The 17,372-nt window shown below is 46.8% G+C and overlaps 1 protein-coding gene across 1 annotated transcript in view; it reads right to left on the bottom strand.

The window, feature by feature from the left end:
- The window catches only part of FAXC (failed axon connections homolog, metaxin like GST domain containing), a 30,945-nt gene extending 16,715 nt beyond the window's left edge, over window positions 1-14,230 (bottom strand). Inside the window, exon 1 of the mRNA XM_056856294.1 lies at window positions 13,989-14,230. Within this exon, the coding sequence (XP_056712272.1) occupies window positions 13,989-14,230 (242 nt within the window). The remainder of the gene's footprint in view (window positions 1-13,988) is intronic.
- Between the last annotated feature and the right edge of the window lie 3,142 nt (window positions 14,231-17,372).

Genomic DNA, 17,372 nt, shown 5'->3' on the forward strand with positions numbered 1-17,372 from the left:
TGAGATGCTATGAGGCATAGATGGATTTACACACAAACTAAGCACATCACAGTTAAGGGCCTCAAAGCATGTAAAGGTAAAGGTCCCCTGTGCAAGCACCGGGTCATTCCTGACCCATGGGGTGACGTCACATCCCGACGTTTCCTAGGCAGACTTTTGTTTTATGGGGTGGTTTGCCAATGCCTTCCCCAGTCATCTTCCCTTTACCCCCGGCAAGCTGGGGGTAATTATGAGGGGCTGCTAAATAAAAATGATACTAAAAAGTAATAGAATAGTACACATTTTAGTAATGTTATGGGGTCTCGGGGTCTCTGCGTGTCTTAATCTGGCTCAGTCAGAAGATGAGAATGCTGAAAATCCCATGTTAATTTCTTTGAAGCAAGCTTCCAGTCCTTATGACAGCACAAACTGATTTCAGCATGAGGTTCTTCAGAGAGTATTTATTAATACTTTTGATACCTTGCTTTTCAAATGACAATAGTTTAGGTTTGCCATACCTCTGTCAGGGGAAGAGAATTCCCTGCCCCTGGCTCCCATTTTCCCCTGCTGCTATGAGCAGTGCAGGAGAAAAAAATTTTTAATGGCCATCAGGCTGACAGAGTGACATCCCTTCCAAGTAAAATCCGGAAGTGATGTCAGTCCACCATAGGTTTTATTACAGCGTTTTCAGAGATTCCTAGAGAGGTGTGACATTTCTCCTGGGGTTTCCGAGAAGCGATATCACGCCATTGTCGATGGCTGCTTCCCATGTCCCCATCCTCTTAGTCTCCTGCTGGTTGCTAGGCCCTGCTGGCAACCCTAGGATGATCTCCTAAAGCAGGGGTAGGGAACCTTTTTTCCGCCAAGGGCCATTTGGATATTTATAACATCATTCGCCGGCCATACAAAATTATCAACTTAAAAATTAGCCCCCAAGTAGGCAGCTGCCCGAGATGACCCCCTCCCTCGCGCGGGCAATCAGACAGGCATCCAACCGGTGGTGCACTTGCCCACCTGGTGGCACAGGATGGTCTGTTGCATCAGCCGGGCATAGCTGTCCAGCCACACGCCGGAGTTGCTCCTGCTCCGCATGGTCGGGTCTGGATTCTACAGCGGGCTCCTGTTACCTCCGCCTGCAGGGGTGAAATGAGGACACACTGGCTAAGAATCCACCCCCCCGGTGCATTTTGGCCCTGCCCCTTTTAACCTCTCCCAGCGTGGGCAAGCAGGCAGGCATCCAACCGGGAATACGTTTCTCCATGGCCTGGGTGGGAAAGGGTTAACACAGTTTCTTGGGCGGTCCTAGCACCTCCATAGCTAACGACTCTTCTGCAAGGGGGGGGGAAGGTGCCATTTCTCAGCAAAACAAACTCACATCCACCTTGAATAGAGGCTATTCCTGTCCGCGGGAGGTGGCGGCTCGCCAGTCTTAGATCCTTCTGAGCTAGAGATCTGCCAGGACCCACAAAGGGCCAGACCAAATGATTTCACGGGCCTTAAACAGCCCCCGGGCCTGACGTTCCCCACCCCTGTCCTAAAGAAACAAGAAGCATGAGCCTTGTCCTCAGGTTTACAAAGGTCATTTATGCATGGGTACTTTCATTGACGTTTGCCCTCAGTCTGTCTTGGTTGTTCCTTGGAGTTATGCATGAGTTTTTCATCCATTAGTGATGACCGCATCGCCAGTTCTCGCAAATCCCGAGACTTGCCGTTCCTCTAATAACCTGACTCATCGATCTCCCCAGAAATCAGCCCGGGTGAAATCACCATGCATAAGGCAAAGTGTGGGACATGGAAGCTTGGGGGAGTGGCATTTCTCTTACAGACAGCACTGCAGCCAATTACGAAGCAGAGTGTCAAGGGGCAGGGATTCAAATGCTTCCTGTTTCCTCAGAGTTCTTTCTGAGCAGAAGAAAGCTTTTTAGAAACGAAACTTGAATCCCCCCCCCGTTCCTTTTAGAGAGCTCCATTTTTTAAAATGCTTTTTTATGCGGCAATTGGGTTTGGGGGGGGGATTTTTCTCTCACAGTAAGCACTACAGCCAATTACAAAGCAGCATTTCAAGGGGCGGGGACTCAAATACTTTTTTATTTTAGCTTGGAGACTGCTGGTGTATATATTCCCAACAGGAAAGTGTGGGTCCAGCGAGCAATGAACCTTAGGTAAAATTTCCATGCATAAACGATAGGGTTGCCGAGCCCCTCTTCACCACCGGCAGGAGGTTTTTGGGATGAAGCCTGAGGAGGCCGGGGTTTGGGGAGGGACTTCAATGCTATACCGTCCAATAGCCAAAGCGGCCATTTTCCCCAGGTGAATTGATCTCTATTGGCTGGGGATCAGTTCTAATAGCAGGAGATCTCCAGCTAGTACCTGGAGGTTGGCAACCCTAATAAATGATCGAAATAAAAATTCAAGACACAAAAGGGAAAGGAAATGGCAGGGTTGGGAAACCTGTCTGACATTGGTTGTTTATGCATGGGAGTTGTACCTGAGGTTCGTTGCTTGCTGGACCCACCCTTTCTTATTGGGAATCTATGCACCAGCAGTCTCCAAGCTTGAATCAAGAAGCATTCGAGTCCCTGCCCCTTGAAATGCTGCTTTGTAATTGGCTGTAGTGCTTACTGTGCGAGAAAAGTCCCCGTCCCCCTGGAAACCCAATTGCCACATAAAAAAGCGTTTTAAAAAACGGAGCTCTTTAAAAGGAATTGGGGGGGGGCAAGCCTCATTTCTACAATCCTTTCTTTTGCTCAGAAAGAAGCAGGAAGTATTTTAATGCCCACCCCTTGACACACTGCTTTGTAATTGGCTGTAGTGCTCTCTGTGAGAGAAAGATCTCTCCCCCAGGCTTCTGTGTCCTGCACTTTGCCTTATGCATGGGGATTCACCCAGGCTGAGCTCGGGCTGGGTGGGTGGAAGAATCGAGTTAATAGAGGAATGGGAAGTCTTGGGATTTATGAGGGCTGGCAGCGGGGTCATCTCTAATGGACGAAAAACTCATGCATAACCCCAAGGAGCAACTGAAGCAGACCAGGGGCAAATGTGAGTGAAAGTACCCATGCATAAACAACCAGAGTCAGCATTTATATCATATTGGGCGACTAGTTGGTCTTCCCTTACCAGGGTAAGCTTCCTGGGAACGAGTGGGTACAGCCACACAGTGGCCCTTTGCCCTCTGACTGGTGGCACACTACAGAGAGTCCTTTCCCACACTTCAGCAGTATTAGAGCAACTGGAGTTGGAACAGAGTCCTTTCTGGCAAGAAGGGGGAACCTTATTCCTTTCATCTGCTTCTTCTCTCATTAGTGCCTGGAGTCCGGTTGGTATTCCCTTGCTGTGGTATTCCTCCAGGGAGAGATTTATTTTAGAATAAAGGTATGCAGAGTTGTATATATTTTACTATCCAAGTTCGGCAAGTAGGCAACGTTAGGCAAAAAATCCAGCATCTTCAGCATTTCAAAACGTTAAAAACGAAACAAAGCAGGATTCTGGCCTTTAGAGACGCAAAGATAGGTTTGAAAGTGTGTGCAAAATGCCTGGTAAGATCTTGGGAGTGCAAATATGGCTGCAGTGTTGCCTCTTCCTTACCCCCTCCCTGCCCCCGGCACGGGATCAGCTTCCTCCTTCTCCAGCAGCAGCAGAAGCACATCTAAGCTTCTAGCAGGCATTCACATTGTGAACAGGTTTCCTAGAGTGATTGTGCTAGAGAGGCAACATGTTGGACAAGATGACACCACCTTACAGCAACTGCTTTAGGAAACAAATAGACATGTGTCTACCCACTGCCAGCTGCTGCCCTTTGGCCTAAAGCTGCCACTTCATCCTACCTGAGAAGAGACACTAGGCAAGATTTCAGTAACCCCAGGATATCTTGACATTATTAACCAGTACAGCTCTTTGCCTCTAACCCATTTATACAAATATATGCAACTGGCTTAAATATGCAAAAATGATAAAGGTTGCGGAAAAATGGCTTTTGGCTTAGACATCTGGCTACCTTGGTTCAGAATTTTCTCTATGGAGGAGGGTCAGCCCCTTCAGGACCCCATAAAATTGGACCCCCTGACCCAATCTTCACCAAGCATCAGGGTTCATGCAAGGAGAGTCCCTTGAAGCTACCCTGAAATTTTGGGAACTATTCCTCCAAAAATGCCCCCACAGGAGCTTCGAAAAAATCCCCATAGATTATAATGGATCCGGAAATAAACCCGAAATACAGTAAACCTGGAAATAAAGCCGAAATACAAATTTAGCAATGTGGGTATTCGGCTTATTCTAGGAGGTTGATACAAGGAATCCTGAAAATCAGGAGTTTTACTTTTGGGGGATCTATTGTGATTCTCTGGGCCTCACAACTCAAAATGTCTTAGTCACAACAGTATTTATAGAGTGCTTTTCCTAACTGTTCAACATATGGTTTAGGGTTAGGGTTGCCAGCTCCAGGTTGGGAAATACCTGGAGATTTTGGGGGTGGAGTCTGAGGAGGACAGGGTTTGGAGAGGGGAGGGACTTCAATGCCATAGAGTCCAATTGCCAAAGTGGCCATTTTCTCCAGGGGAACTGATTTCTATCTCCTGGAGATCATTTGTAATAGCGGGAGATCTGCAGCTACCACCTGGAGGCTGGCAACCCTATTTAGGGTGTGCGGGTGTGGCTGAGTCCAAACAACAGAAGCTTTCTGAGGTCACACAATCGGTTCATAGCTAAAATGAGCTTCGAACCACAGCCTTAGTGGCTCACAGCTCGTACTCTTAACCACTTCACTCATACATACAATTCCTGTGTCATGCAAAGTGAAAGCACAGGTTGCCTTGTGGGGTAGAATGGCTACAGACTAATAAACATTACTCAGGTTGTGCAGGTTGTGCAAAGGGCAACACTGGAATGGAGGAGGTCCTCCAATTCTTTCACTTGTTTAGCACAAAGAAGAAAAATTCATGATCTAGAAGACCACAATTAGCCAGGAGTGTCAGTTCTCCTTCCACTTATTGCTTCGGCACCCACTTGCACCATCAACTTTGCACCAGGGGCTCTCCTACAAACATGCTTATTACCAGCTTGGATTGTGCACTTAACACATCTTCATCACCATATGTGGGGTTTAAATCACTGACACCCCCCTCAGCAGTCCCTGCATAAGGAACATTGCTTTCAAACTGGTTGAACTCATCATAACTTTCACTTCGCCATGGACTTGCTCAAAGGTATTTCCAGGATGCAAGGTCAAGATTCCAGAAAGCAACAATCCAGAAAGCAACAATGCCAGGGAACCGGGAGCAGAATTTGGCCTAAGGAATTGCTATCCATTCAAATAATTGCAGTTATGAAGTGTGAGAGTGAAACAATGATAGCCACTGACTACTTTTTCCTCCCAGGCACATTCCTCTTGACCAGAACTTGGCTTTATCTATCTGAACGACATGCTCTAAAGTCTCCTGTTTTGGTACCAGTTATCCGTTGAGTAAGTCCTGCTTGGTGAACAGCGATGCAGAGACCTAGGACACAATACATCGCCAAGTGCTGAACCCACTGAACTCTGAAAGTGAAGGCAAAGAAGAATCCTATCTCTACTACCCAAGAGGTCATGTGCCTCCATGTGGTGTCCAAGTACAAATTGAGCACATAAAGACCCAACACAGACCATGGCTGCAGTGCTCAATTTCCTATTAGTAACCACAGAAAGATAATTCCCTAGCTAATGATTTTCTAGATCATTGGCTAGCCACTGTTGTCACAAGAATCTTCTCCTATGATGACTCAGGTCAACCCCAAATAGTATTCTAGGAGCAATCCATCCTCTTTGGCTGGCACTCCATTTTGCATCAGCTACTACCCCACCTTGTTTTTTTACATTATGATTCTAGTGATTGATTTAGAAGATATTTTGTATGGATGCCCAAAGTTATCAGATATTATAGACAACAATCTGTTTACTCCTGCTTACCATAAATATAATTATTTAACTTTTCCAAATACCCTCTGGACATTCCTCTCATGCTGATGATTTAGATACATAACAGAAACTCTTTGCCTGGTGCCATCCCAAGAAAACTGGGAGTCTTCATTACCTAAGATGGGTTCATTAATGCTTACAAGCACACTGCAGCACCATATGCAATAGTTATTTTCAAATCCTGGCCTACAACAATCACCACCCTATAGTTTACCCAAACATGCATTGTCTTTCATATTCTTTTTCAGTTTCTTGTGGTATTCACAGCAAATCATACATACATCAGTGAAAGGCGACAAAGGGCTCTTTTTTTTTTTTTGGCTTGCCAAGATTTCCTGCCTATTTTATTTTAAAATATTCAATGTATTTATTTTGAAACTTAAACCAAAAAATAAAATAAAAATCAATGGCACACATTTTTATTTATGCATTTTCAGATGTGCAACCCTAACTCTAGTTTGAAATGCTGCCAGCAAGCAGCCTACCAAAACTTGGGGTGAGTCCATCCTGGATCCAAATTTGGCCATTGCTACTGCCAGCTTCATACCAGCCACTTCAGTTAGGACTTTACCAGTCTATCCTATCCAGGTTTATTTAAACAAGTCGCCACTGCTTAATACCGTATGAAGCAAGTGGGGAAAAAGACTCTCTCACAGCCAATAAGAGGCAGTCCCAAAAAATTCCTGCTTGGCCCTTGTGAGAGAGTTTGCTTGCACCTAAAGGGGGGGGGGGTCCTCTTCTGCCTCTTTTGCCCCAATATTGCAGCCTCCCACTGGCCTCAGAAATGGGGAACAAGAAGGCTGGACGGGCAGCATCCTTTGTAGGGTTGCCAGCTCTGGGTTGGGAAACACCTGGAGATTTTGGGGGCAGAGCCTGAGGAGGGCGGGGTTTGGGAAGGGAAGGGACTTCATTGCCATAGAGTCCCATTGCCAAAGTGCCATTTTCTCCAGGTGAACTGATCTCTATCGGCTGGAGATCAGTTGTAATAGCGGGAGATCTCCAGCTAGTACCTGGAGGTTTATTTAGAAATTGCGACTACTATGGCTCAAAATCAAAACTCATATCGCTTTGTGTGTACAATATTTTAAACTACGTGCATTTGCTGGATATATATAATAAAGCACTGTAGAATAAAACTACTGCCAATGAACTATTTCCTTTGTATTACTTTCATACAATGGTAGGAATATGATCAATGCAATACATCTTACATTGAGTCAAAAAGACAGATAAATCAGCAGCTTGTTACAAAATATATCATACAACATTAGCAAAAACGTGGTTAACATACACAAGGACACAAAAAGGTGGGACAAGTCTCCGGTAAAAGATCTTGTTCCTTCTTCAGCCACCTGTGTCCAATTCTGTGTCCTCTTCTTGAGTTGCAATGAATTACAATAATTTCATGAAAGTCATACAAAGGCAATAGTTCATTGGCAGTAGTTTTATTCTACAGTGCTTTATTATATATATCCAGCAAATGCACGTAGTTGAAAATATTGTACACACAAAGCGATATTAGTTTTGATTTTGAGCCACAGTGGTTGCAATTTCTAAATAAGCCCTTCCCTAAAGCAACTCTGTTATATATATTTTTTGCACAGTACCTGGAGGTTGGCAACCCTAATCCTTTGCTTTCTTCTCTCTCCCAAGTTCCCTGCCTCTCCCTCAACTGATTCCCCCTGTCCACTTTTATAGAACTTCCACTCCCCCCCCCACCCCGCTCTCCTGCAGCCAAAACAAAGGCTGGCCCTCCTATTTCTTTCCGGGCGTCACTCCTTCCTTCTTCCTCCCCCTCACCTCTTTCTCCCTGCTCTCGAACTCCCAGCCTGCAAGGCTCTGTCTGGCTGCACTGGGGGGGGGGGGGGTCAACGATGGCAGAGGTAGGTCCTTCCAGGTAGCAACTATCAGTCCAGAGGCAGGGCAGCTGGACCTCTGGACAGCTCTGAAGTGACCGGATAAATAAGGCTGCCGAGCCCCCAGTGGAGGCAGGGATATCCCTGACCCCAGTTCCCATTATCACCCCTGCTCCAATTGGCAGTGGGAGAAAAATAATTTTAAAAGCGGCATCATGTGCTTACCAGAGGTTCATGCAGGAAGTGACAAAGGGTAGCTCTAATAATCTCTAGAACGTCCAGGGTAGCTCTATGGTTTTTAACATGGAGTTTCTGGAGATTCCTAGATCTACCCTTTGTCACTTCATTATGAACTTCCAGTAAGCACACAAGGCTGCTTTTAAAAATTATTTTTTCTGCTGAAACACTGTGCTCCCCACAACCCTCCTGCCAGCTGCCAGACACTGCCTGGGAACCCTATAATCAAATACTGTATGCAACCTAATACACACATAGGTTGATGCCCAACTAAAATTGACAAATTGAGATCAAATGTCATGATATTTCGCATTTGTTTCTCGTCTATAAAAGACAGTTTTAGCTTTGACTTCAAGGTCTAACATTGTTTTAGGCCATATTTCAATTTTGGCATAACTACTGCTTCCCACTTTTGAAGTACGTATTTAGCTATTTCCAAGGATCATAACATCCAGAGCCTTTGTCCATTAGGGACATCAGGATCTTCTTGCAAATTGGTTGAGTTGTGTCATTGTGTAAGACACACATTCATATTGCCTTCTGTGTAGAAACACCTACTTCTCTTGTTTACAATGACTTTATTTAACAATAATGGGCAAATCATATGGCACAGGATCTCTGATTATGTGTCCCCTTCCATGGTTCGATCCATAAAGCAAACTATATCCCAATTTACATCCCAATCCCACTCATATCTTCATAGAAGCAAATCCCACTGAATTCAGTGCCACTTACTCTCAAGTAAGCACATGCAGGGTTGCAGCCACACAGTAAAGTCCTAAGCAGAGTTACACCCTTCTCAGTCCTTTGAAGTGTGCAAATTTGCTTAGGATTGCTCTATTATTCATTTAACATCTTCAAAACATACACGCTATGACTCAAATGGAAATAAAAAGAAGGATGATCACTTACAGAAACAATAGTTACAGGCTCAAAAACGGATTCTTACGACAACATTAAAATTCTGATACACTGTAAATAGACATAATGAACAAAGAGCTGTCACACTGTGTTAGATGAATATCCTAAATCTAAATCCAGGACCAACTCTATAATCAGCCAGTGTGGTGTAGTGCTCAAGAGCGGTGGTTTGGAGCGGTGGAGTCTGATCTGGAGAACCGGGTTTGATTCCCCACTCCTCCACATGAGCGGCGGAGGCTAATCTGGTGAACTGGATTTGTGTCCCCACTCCTACACATGAAGCCAGCTGGGCTAGTCACACTCTCAGCCTCACCTACCCCACAGGGTGTCTGTTGTGGGGAGGGGAAGGGAAGGTGATTGTAAGCCGGTTGGGTTCTGCCTTAAGTGGTAGAGAAAGTCGGCATATATAAACCACCTCCTCTTCTTCTTATCTAAGGCACGTTACTTGAGGCAACTTGAGTTTTGGGGAGGCAACCCCCTGCCCTGCCCTGTCTGCTGCTAGCCTCTTGGTGCCCAACAAGATGCCTACTTACTGCTACCAACTGTTGCCCACACCCAAGAACTGTAAGGAGATAATGAAATGTATACCTCCCCTTCCTCAGAATGCCTTTAAAAACAGCATGGCAAGCCACACGTTCCAGTTCCCGAACTCTTTGTGGGATTCTTTCTTTCTCCTCTCAACCCTCCAGCCACCATTTCTGTTGCCAGGGCAAGAGACGTAACAGTTCAGGAAGCTCTTCGGAGCATGCACAGCTTGCTGTGCTCTTCTTCAAAGAGGACTGGTGAAAATGAAAATTGGTCAACGTAATTCAATGGTGAGCAAGATGACAGCTGTTTGGTCTTACTCCAGACTGGTCATTCTTATCTAAGTTCGGTTGTTTATCCGTTGCTTTAGATCAGATGTTTCCGCATTTAGAATCTTAAACCACTAAGAAGTGTGTCTGATTCTCAGGACTACTGTGTGGTTAATCCATAATTTATACACAGAAAGGTTACAAGTTCCAAACAGCATCCTGATAATATCAATTCTTTGTCCATTTATGGCCCTGTTCTGGGCTTGACTTGCCTCTTGGAGTCGTGCCTGGTTTTTCTACGGGCATTAATGCACTCAGCCACAGTTACCTAAAGTGCTGCTGAAAGTGGTATAAGCTAGTGGGGGGGGGGGGAGAAACATATTTCCCATTTCAGCGGAGACAGATCTTTCTAAGCATGAGTCATCTTCTTTGTTCTCTATCCTAAGTCTGGGTCTATGGTTAAGCCAAGGACACAGAGTTGTGACACACCTTCCCCGAATGAGCGCAGCACTCTGGTAAGTGCTAGGGCTGCCAAACTCCAGGTGGTGGCTGGAGATCTCCTGCTATTACAACTGATCTCCAGCCGATAGAGATCGGTTCACTTTGGCAATTGGACTCTATGGCACTGAAGTCCCTCCCCAAACCCCACCCTCCTCAGGCTCCGCCCCAAAAACCTCCCACCGGTGGCGAAGAGGGACCTGGCAACCCTAGTAAGAGCACTTTGCTGGTAAGAGCAAACGAAGGTTCCCTGTTGTTGTTTTGTTTTTGCTTGTTCGTTTTCCTATTCCATTCAAGACCCTTTGGATTTTATCCCTAAGACTCAAGAAGCAATTTAGTGCCAGGAAACACACAGGCAGGCAGGGCTGGCATCAGCATACCTTGAGATAGGGCTTCTGCCAGGGCCGGGTTTCTGGCAGGGCTTGCTGACACTGATTTCTGCCTGCACACTAGGGTTGCCAGGTCCCTCTTCGCCACCGGTAGGTGGTTTGGGGGGCGGAGCCTGAGGAGGGCAGGGTTTGGGGAGGGGTGGGACTTCAATGCCATAGAGTCCAGTTGCCAACGCAACCATTTTGTCCAGGTGAATTCATCTCTATTGGCTGGAGATTAGTTGTAATAGCAGGAGATCTCCAGCTAGTATTCTCTCACACAAACATGTGAACAAGCTACGTAGCAGTCCATGTTATGTTCTGAAGAAGATTTATCAATCAAAACAGGAAGAATACCAGATCCCTGTATGACTGTAATGCCTTTGTCACAGATCAAGAGAACCAAAAACCAAGACTCAGAGCTAATTCACAATATATGGCTTAATATGAAGACCGACTTTACAAGAAATATATGGTCTCTAATCTTGGACTGTTTCATTTAGGAATCTTGTGATAGGGTCCTGGGTTGTTTATGCCAGTGTCTATATGTAATGTGTGTATTTGTACTTTCCAACAACAATGATTATTATTGCATATATGTGTTCTGGCTTTACTGCTGTTAATCTTCAGCTGTACTTTGTAGCAGCAGGCTAACTTGGATTTTGCTTAGTACGTGGAGGTTGGCAACCCTATGCACACCTCCTCTGCCACCTGCCCGTGCTCCCTTCCCTCACTCTCTTACCTGCAAGCATTCCACTCTTTGTGCTCCTGGCTACCTGGGCTGCCCCACACCACCAGGAGAAAATGTGTGGGTGGTACAAACAGTGGTCCTTATGATCACAGCAGGGGCACTCCCAAGCCACACGCCCATTGAGGAAAGGGCATGTAGGTGGCTGTGAGCATGGGAGGGGTTGTGAGCACAGGCAGATGTGGAAGGGGGCAGAAAGGGTGTGAATGGAGGTCCTGGTGGGGAAGGGACTGAGCACCGGGGCACTTCAAAAAGGCCAAAATGTCTGCTAGGGTCAGTCACCACGTTCACAGATGGAACATGCATGTCTGCTTTCCCTTTCCACGCTGCAAATGCAGAGCACTTAAAAAAATTAAATCTCACAATTCAGCTGTTTGGGAAGGACGATACTGCTGGATTCATTCTCTCCTGCCCCTTTTTCCCTACCACACAGGTGAGCAGTGGGATAATACAAATGGCTTGTAATCTTCGAATCTCCTTTAATGGTGAGAAAAGTAGAAGAGAAATGTTTTCATAAATTAAAAACTTTTTTTTAAATTAGCTTTTGAAAGCACTTTCTCATCTGTCCTGCACACGCCCATTGGATCATGGCAATTGTCTACCAAAGTTGGCACCCGAATTGCATTTCACATCAGGAATTAAGATGTATACCTTCGCTCCTTTTGACAATTTTAAAAACAAACTCAGGCCATGTATGCAAGTGAGGTTTTCCCCATCCAAATTCTCAAAACTCTGCACGGGGACTTATTGTTGAGTTTTGATCATTTTGATGGGGAAGATGTGCATCTAGGGGCCGAACCTCCCAAGCATAAATGGCCTCAGTGGATTTAGCCATGGGGATCCAGCTTGGACCTGGACCAGACAACTTCCAGGTTTAGCCAAGACACTGGATCAATAAATAAATGCATAAAAAGACATATGAGTGATTTGAAGGACAGCTTATTATATTCAATTCCCAAAGAATTGTGTTTGCTAACTGAGCATCTTTGGCCTTGCTTGTTGATTCATGACAACAGGAAGCAATTCCTCAGCTCTATCTCCCTTCTGGGTTTCTATCCCTTTGACGCTCCCATTACAGGGGTTCCTACAGACCAATTCTACAGGAACATCTACTTAACTTTTATTTAGTGTTGTGTATACCTGACACTGCACTGCAATAGCTTGGTGATGAACAACAAATGGCAAAAGGAACTCCTGGCTATAATCCCCAATAATGACTGGAACAGTACCGGACTGTAAGATATAAAGTACCAGATGTGCTGGCAGAGCTCTTCTATTCAGCTTTTGGCCTGCGACAACCATAAGTTGATCTTGCTCAGAACCAGAAAACTTGAAAACACTACTAGTTACATATTGTGAAGGGGCTGTGGCTCAGTGGTAGAGCATCTGCTTGGGATGCTGAAGGTCTCAGGTTCAATCCTCGGCATCTCCAGTTAAAGGGACAGAGGAAGTAGGTGATGTGAAAGACCTCAGCCTGAGACCCTGGAGAGCCGCTGCCGGTCTGAGTAGACAATACTGACTTTGATAGACCAAGGGTCTGATTCAGTAGAAGGCAGTTCCATGTGTTCATGCCATCAGAAAAGGCATATAATGAATGAAAATCAAACTGAGGAATTTTCAGTTTTGTTATTATACATATTTTATTTCCATTTTGAAGGCCAAGGAACGTCACTGCACATTCTCATTACTCTAAAAGCACATATTAGCATTTGTACAGCATAAATGCTTCTGTGTTTAGGGTCTAAGGGCCTATAACTCGTTAGCACTGCCGTTGGGCAACTCCCATTCATTCGATGGAACTTATACCAGAGAACTTCCCAGTGGTCTCTGCTCCAGCATTTTAGCATAATTTTCATATGCAGATTCAGAGTTATCCTGTCCACATTACCACCAAACCCCTGCAAGGCAGGCCACCGAAAGACTATGTCTGAAGAAAGACCCACCCATGTAGCAGTGGAAATGTTACACCAGAAAAGAACATCAATAACAGATGAGACCTTGCATTCATGGCTCATGACCAAGGCTGGTTTCTCCACCCCCATCTCTCCCCTGGACATCACAGACTCTTCTGCACACCACGCCTCATCCCATCACGCCTGCGATTCACATTTACGTACTGTTAACATTTACATACTAATGCTTGTCCGAATTCACTCTCCTCTACTTAAAGACAGCTGGATTCACATTCTAGCTGTATCTGAAGAAGTGAGCTGTGGCTCACGAAAGCTCAGACCCTGCCAGAAAATATTTGTGTTAGTCTTTAAGGTGCTGCTGGACTCTGGCCCTTTTCGACTAGATGAGTGTTGTGAATCTCAGGTTTACACTTCCACGGATAACCGAAGAGATGGTGAGGCTCCCTCCTGCCCAGTAAATCAGGCTTGCTGACCTGAAGGCCCTCACCCTTCATCCCTGGTTGGGTCTAAATCTCCCCCCCCCCCACCCGGGGATGAGACAAAAGCACTCTGCGTGTGATCAGAGGCATTCATCCCTGGCTCAGATCGAGGCCTGGGCTACGCCGGGGGGAATGAAGGCGAATCGGCCGGGCGGTCGCCACTCCATCGAGGCACGATGGCCGACCGCAACAAGGAGCGCACCCCCCCCCCAAAAAAAAACACAACCCCCCTCCCCGTTCCTCACCTGATGGCCAGGAGCTCGTGGAGCAGGTAGGCGGCGGCGGCCAGCAGGGCTCCCCCGGTCAGGTAGAGGGTCTTCTTCCACCACGAGTCCGAGCCCAGCCCGCTCATGGCCCCGCCGGAGTCCTGCAGCGGGAAGGCGACCACCTGCCCGGGCTCGTCGCCCCCCGCGCGCCACAGGCTCTGGTTGCGGCTCAGGTCCGCCACGCACGAGCGCGGAGAGGCGAAGCCCACCGCCCAGGGCATGCTGCGCGGCGCCCCCGGCCCGGCCCCGGCTCCCCGCACGCATGGGCGCGCGGGTGGATGGATGGATGGGGGAGAGCGGGCAGCTCAGCGGCGCAGGAGGAGGAGGAGGAGGAGGAGGAGACAAGGGAAGGGCAGACTCCTGGGCGAGCGCTGCAACATCCCCGCCTGCGTCCTGCGGCCGCCTCTCGCCTTTGCGCGGAGGGAGCCCGGGGGGGGGGTGATGTCATGGCTGCCCCTTTCCTGCCCCCATCCCCGCAAAAATCTGCCTTTCCTGACCCCCCCCCAAATATCTGCCTTTCCTGCCCCCCCCCCCAAAAAATATCTGCCTTTCCTGGCCCCCCAAAAGAAATCTGCCTTTCCTGGCCCCCCCAAAAAATCTGCCTTTCCTGGCCCCCCAAAAGAAATCTGCCTTTCCTGGCCCCCTCCAAAAATATCTGCCTTTCCTGCCCCCCCTCCAAAAATATCTGCCTTTCCTGCCCCCCCCAAAATATCTGCCTTTCCTGGCCCCCCAAAAGAAATCTGCCTTTCCTGCCCCCCTCCAAAAATATCTGCCTTTCCTGCCCCCCCCAAAAATATCTGCCTTTCCTGCCCCCCTCCAAAAAATATCTGCCTTTCCTGCCCCTCCCAAAAAATCTGCCTTTCCTGCCTCCCTCCAAAAATATCTGCCTTTCCTGGCCCCCCAAAAGAAATCTGCCTTTCCTGCCCCCCTCCAAAAATATCTGCCTTTCCTGCCCCCCCCCAAATATCTGCCTTTCCTGGCCCCCCAAAAGAAATCTGCCTTTCCTGCCCCCCTCCAAAAATATTTGGCTTTCCTGGCACCCCCCCCCCAAAAAAATATCTGCCTTTCCTGCCCCCCTCCAAAAAATATCTGCCTTTCCTGCCCCTCCCAAAAAATCTGCCTTTCCTGCCTCCCTCCAAAAATATCTGCCTTTCCTGGCCCCCCAAAAGAAATCTGCCTTTCCTGCCCCCCTCCAAAAATATCTGCCTTTCCTGCCCCCCCCCAAATATCTGCCTTTCCTGGCCCCCCAAAAGAAATCTGCCTTTCCTGCCCCCCTCCAGAAATATTTGGCTTTCCTGGCACCCCCCCAAAAAAAATATCTGCCTTTCCTGCCCCCCTCCAAAAAATATCTGCCTTTCCTGCCCCTCCCAAAAAATCTGCCTTTCCTGCCTCCCTCCAAAAATATCTGAGGTTTGATGAGGCCCTAAGGCCTTTGAAGGTCATGGGGCCCTTTATATGGCCGGCCGTCCTTTGTCAATGACAAATTGTCGCTGTTTTTTGTGTGTTGAATATATGCTATATGGTAATTTATGGACCTAAGAGGTATCTAAAGCCATTTGCACGTAACAAAAATATGTATTTTATCAAAGGGCAAGAGTCCAGTAGCACCTTAAAGACTAACAAAAATATTTTCTGGTAGGGTATGAGCTTTCGTGAGCCACAGCTCACTTCTTCAGATACAGCTAGAATGTGAATCCATCTGTCTTTAAGTAGAGGAAAGTGAATTCAGACAAGCATTAGTATGTAAATGTTAACAGTACGTAAATGTGAATCGCAGGCATGATGGGATTAGGAGTGGTATGCAGAAGAGTCTGTCATGTCCAGGGGAGAGATGGGTGTGGAGAAATCAACATTGGTAATGAGCCATGAATGCAAGCTCTTTATTCAGCCCAGGTAAATGCATTGACTTTATTTGAATATCAACTGTAATTCAGCAGTTTCTCTTTCCAATCTCCCTCGGAAATTCCTTTGTAAGAGAACTGCTACTACTGCAGACAGACTAACACGGCTACCCACTGTGAATTATTTTATCAAAGTAATTGTTGAACTGAAATACAATTAAGAAGTGTGTGTTCAGTGCCGTCAAGTTGCTTCCGACTCACGGCGACCCTATGAATGAAAGTCCTCCAAAATGTCCAAAAGATCTTTGACAGCCTTGCTCAGATCTTGCAAATTGAAGGCCATGGCTTCCTTTATTGAGTCTATATTAATAGTGAAATAATTATTAAGCTCTAACTTAAAATGATTTTTTATTCATAACAAACTTTAAAAATTTTTTGGGGGGGCCAAGAGAGTGGGGCCCTAAACTATAGCTTGTTTAGCTTATACGTAAATCCAGCACTGCCTGCAGCTTTCATTTTGAACCCTAGGCTGCGTCATGTGACTAGGCTTTGAGAGCCAGCATAATGGTTAAGAGTAGTGGTTCGGAGCGGTGGAGTCTGATCTGGAGAACCGGGTTTGATTTCCCACTCCTCCACATGAGCAGCGGAGGCTCATCTGGTGAACTGGATTTGTTTCCCGCTCCTACACACAAAGCCAGCTGGGTGACCTTGGGCTAATCACAGCTCTCTTAGAGCTCTCTCAGCCCCACCTACCTCACAGGGTGTCTGTTGTGGGGAGGGGAAGGTGATTGTAAGCCAGTTTGAGTCTCCCTTAAGTGGTAGAGAAAGTTGGCATATAAAAACCAACTCTTCTTCTTCTAGGTGAGGGACTGGACTTCACCACCAGGCTTTGGCTTTTCAAAATCGGTTTTCTCTCTCGTTAAAAAAAATCGTTACCGCCCACCGAATTTATATTGTCATCATGTGGTTTTGGAAGCAGAAGGGTAAGGAATACCATAGGAGTCCAGATCTTCCAGGGACCACTTTTGCAAAGGAGTGTGGCAGGCTGCCCAGCCTGGGAAAAGACCAAGGTTCAGGGATGGGGCATTGGCTTTGCATGCAAACAAAAGGATGTGAAAGATCTGAGATCTCGAAGTGGGGCAAAGTAGACCAGGGCTCACCAATGTTGTACCCATGAGCACCATGGTGCCTACCAACTAGGGCTGCCAACCTCCAGGTATTAGCTGGAGAGCTCCTGCTATTACAACTGATCTCCAACCGATAGAGATCAGTTCACCTGGAGAAAATGGCTGCTTTGGCAATTGGACTCTATGGCATCGAAGTCCCTCCCCTCCCCAAACCCTGCCCTCCTCAGGCTTCGCCCCCAAAACCTCCCGCCGGTGGTGAAGAGGGACTTGGCAACCCTACTACCAACACCTGTTCAGGCACCCAAGTGTTTTTAGGAAGTGGATGGGGCCAGGCAGGGCTTTTTCACCCAGTAAGGCTTCTGATTGGCTGTGCAGATTTTAAAAAATATTTGTTC

The sequence above is a fragment of the Euleptes europaea genome, chromosome 10, assembly GCF_029931775.1.
Source record: "Euleptes europaea isolate rEulEur1 chromosome 10, rEulEur1.hap1, whole genome shotgun sequence".
NCBI lineage: Eukaryota > Metazoa > Chordata > Lepidosauria > Squamata > Sphaerodactylidae > Euleptes > Euleptes europaea.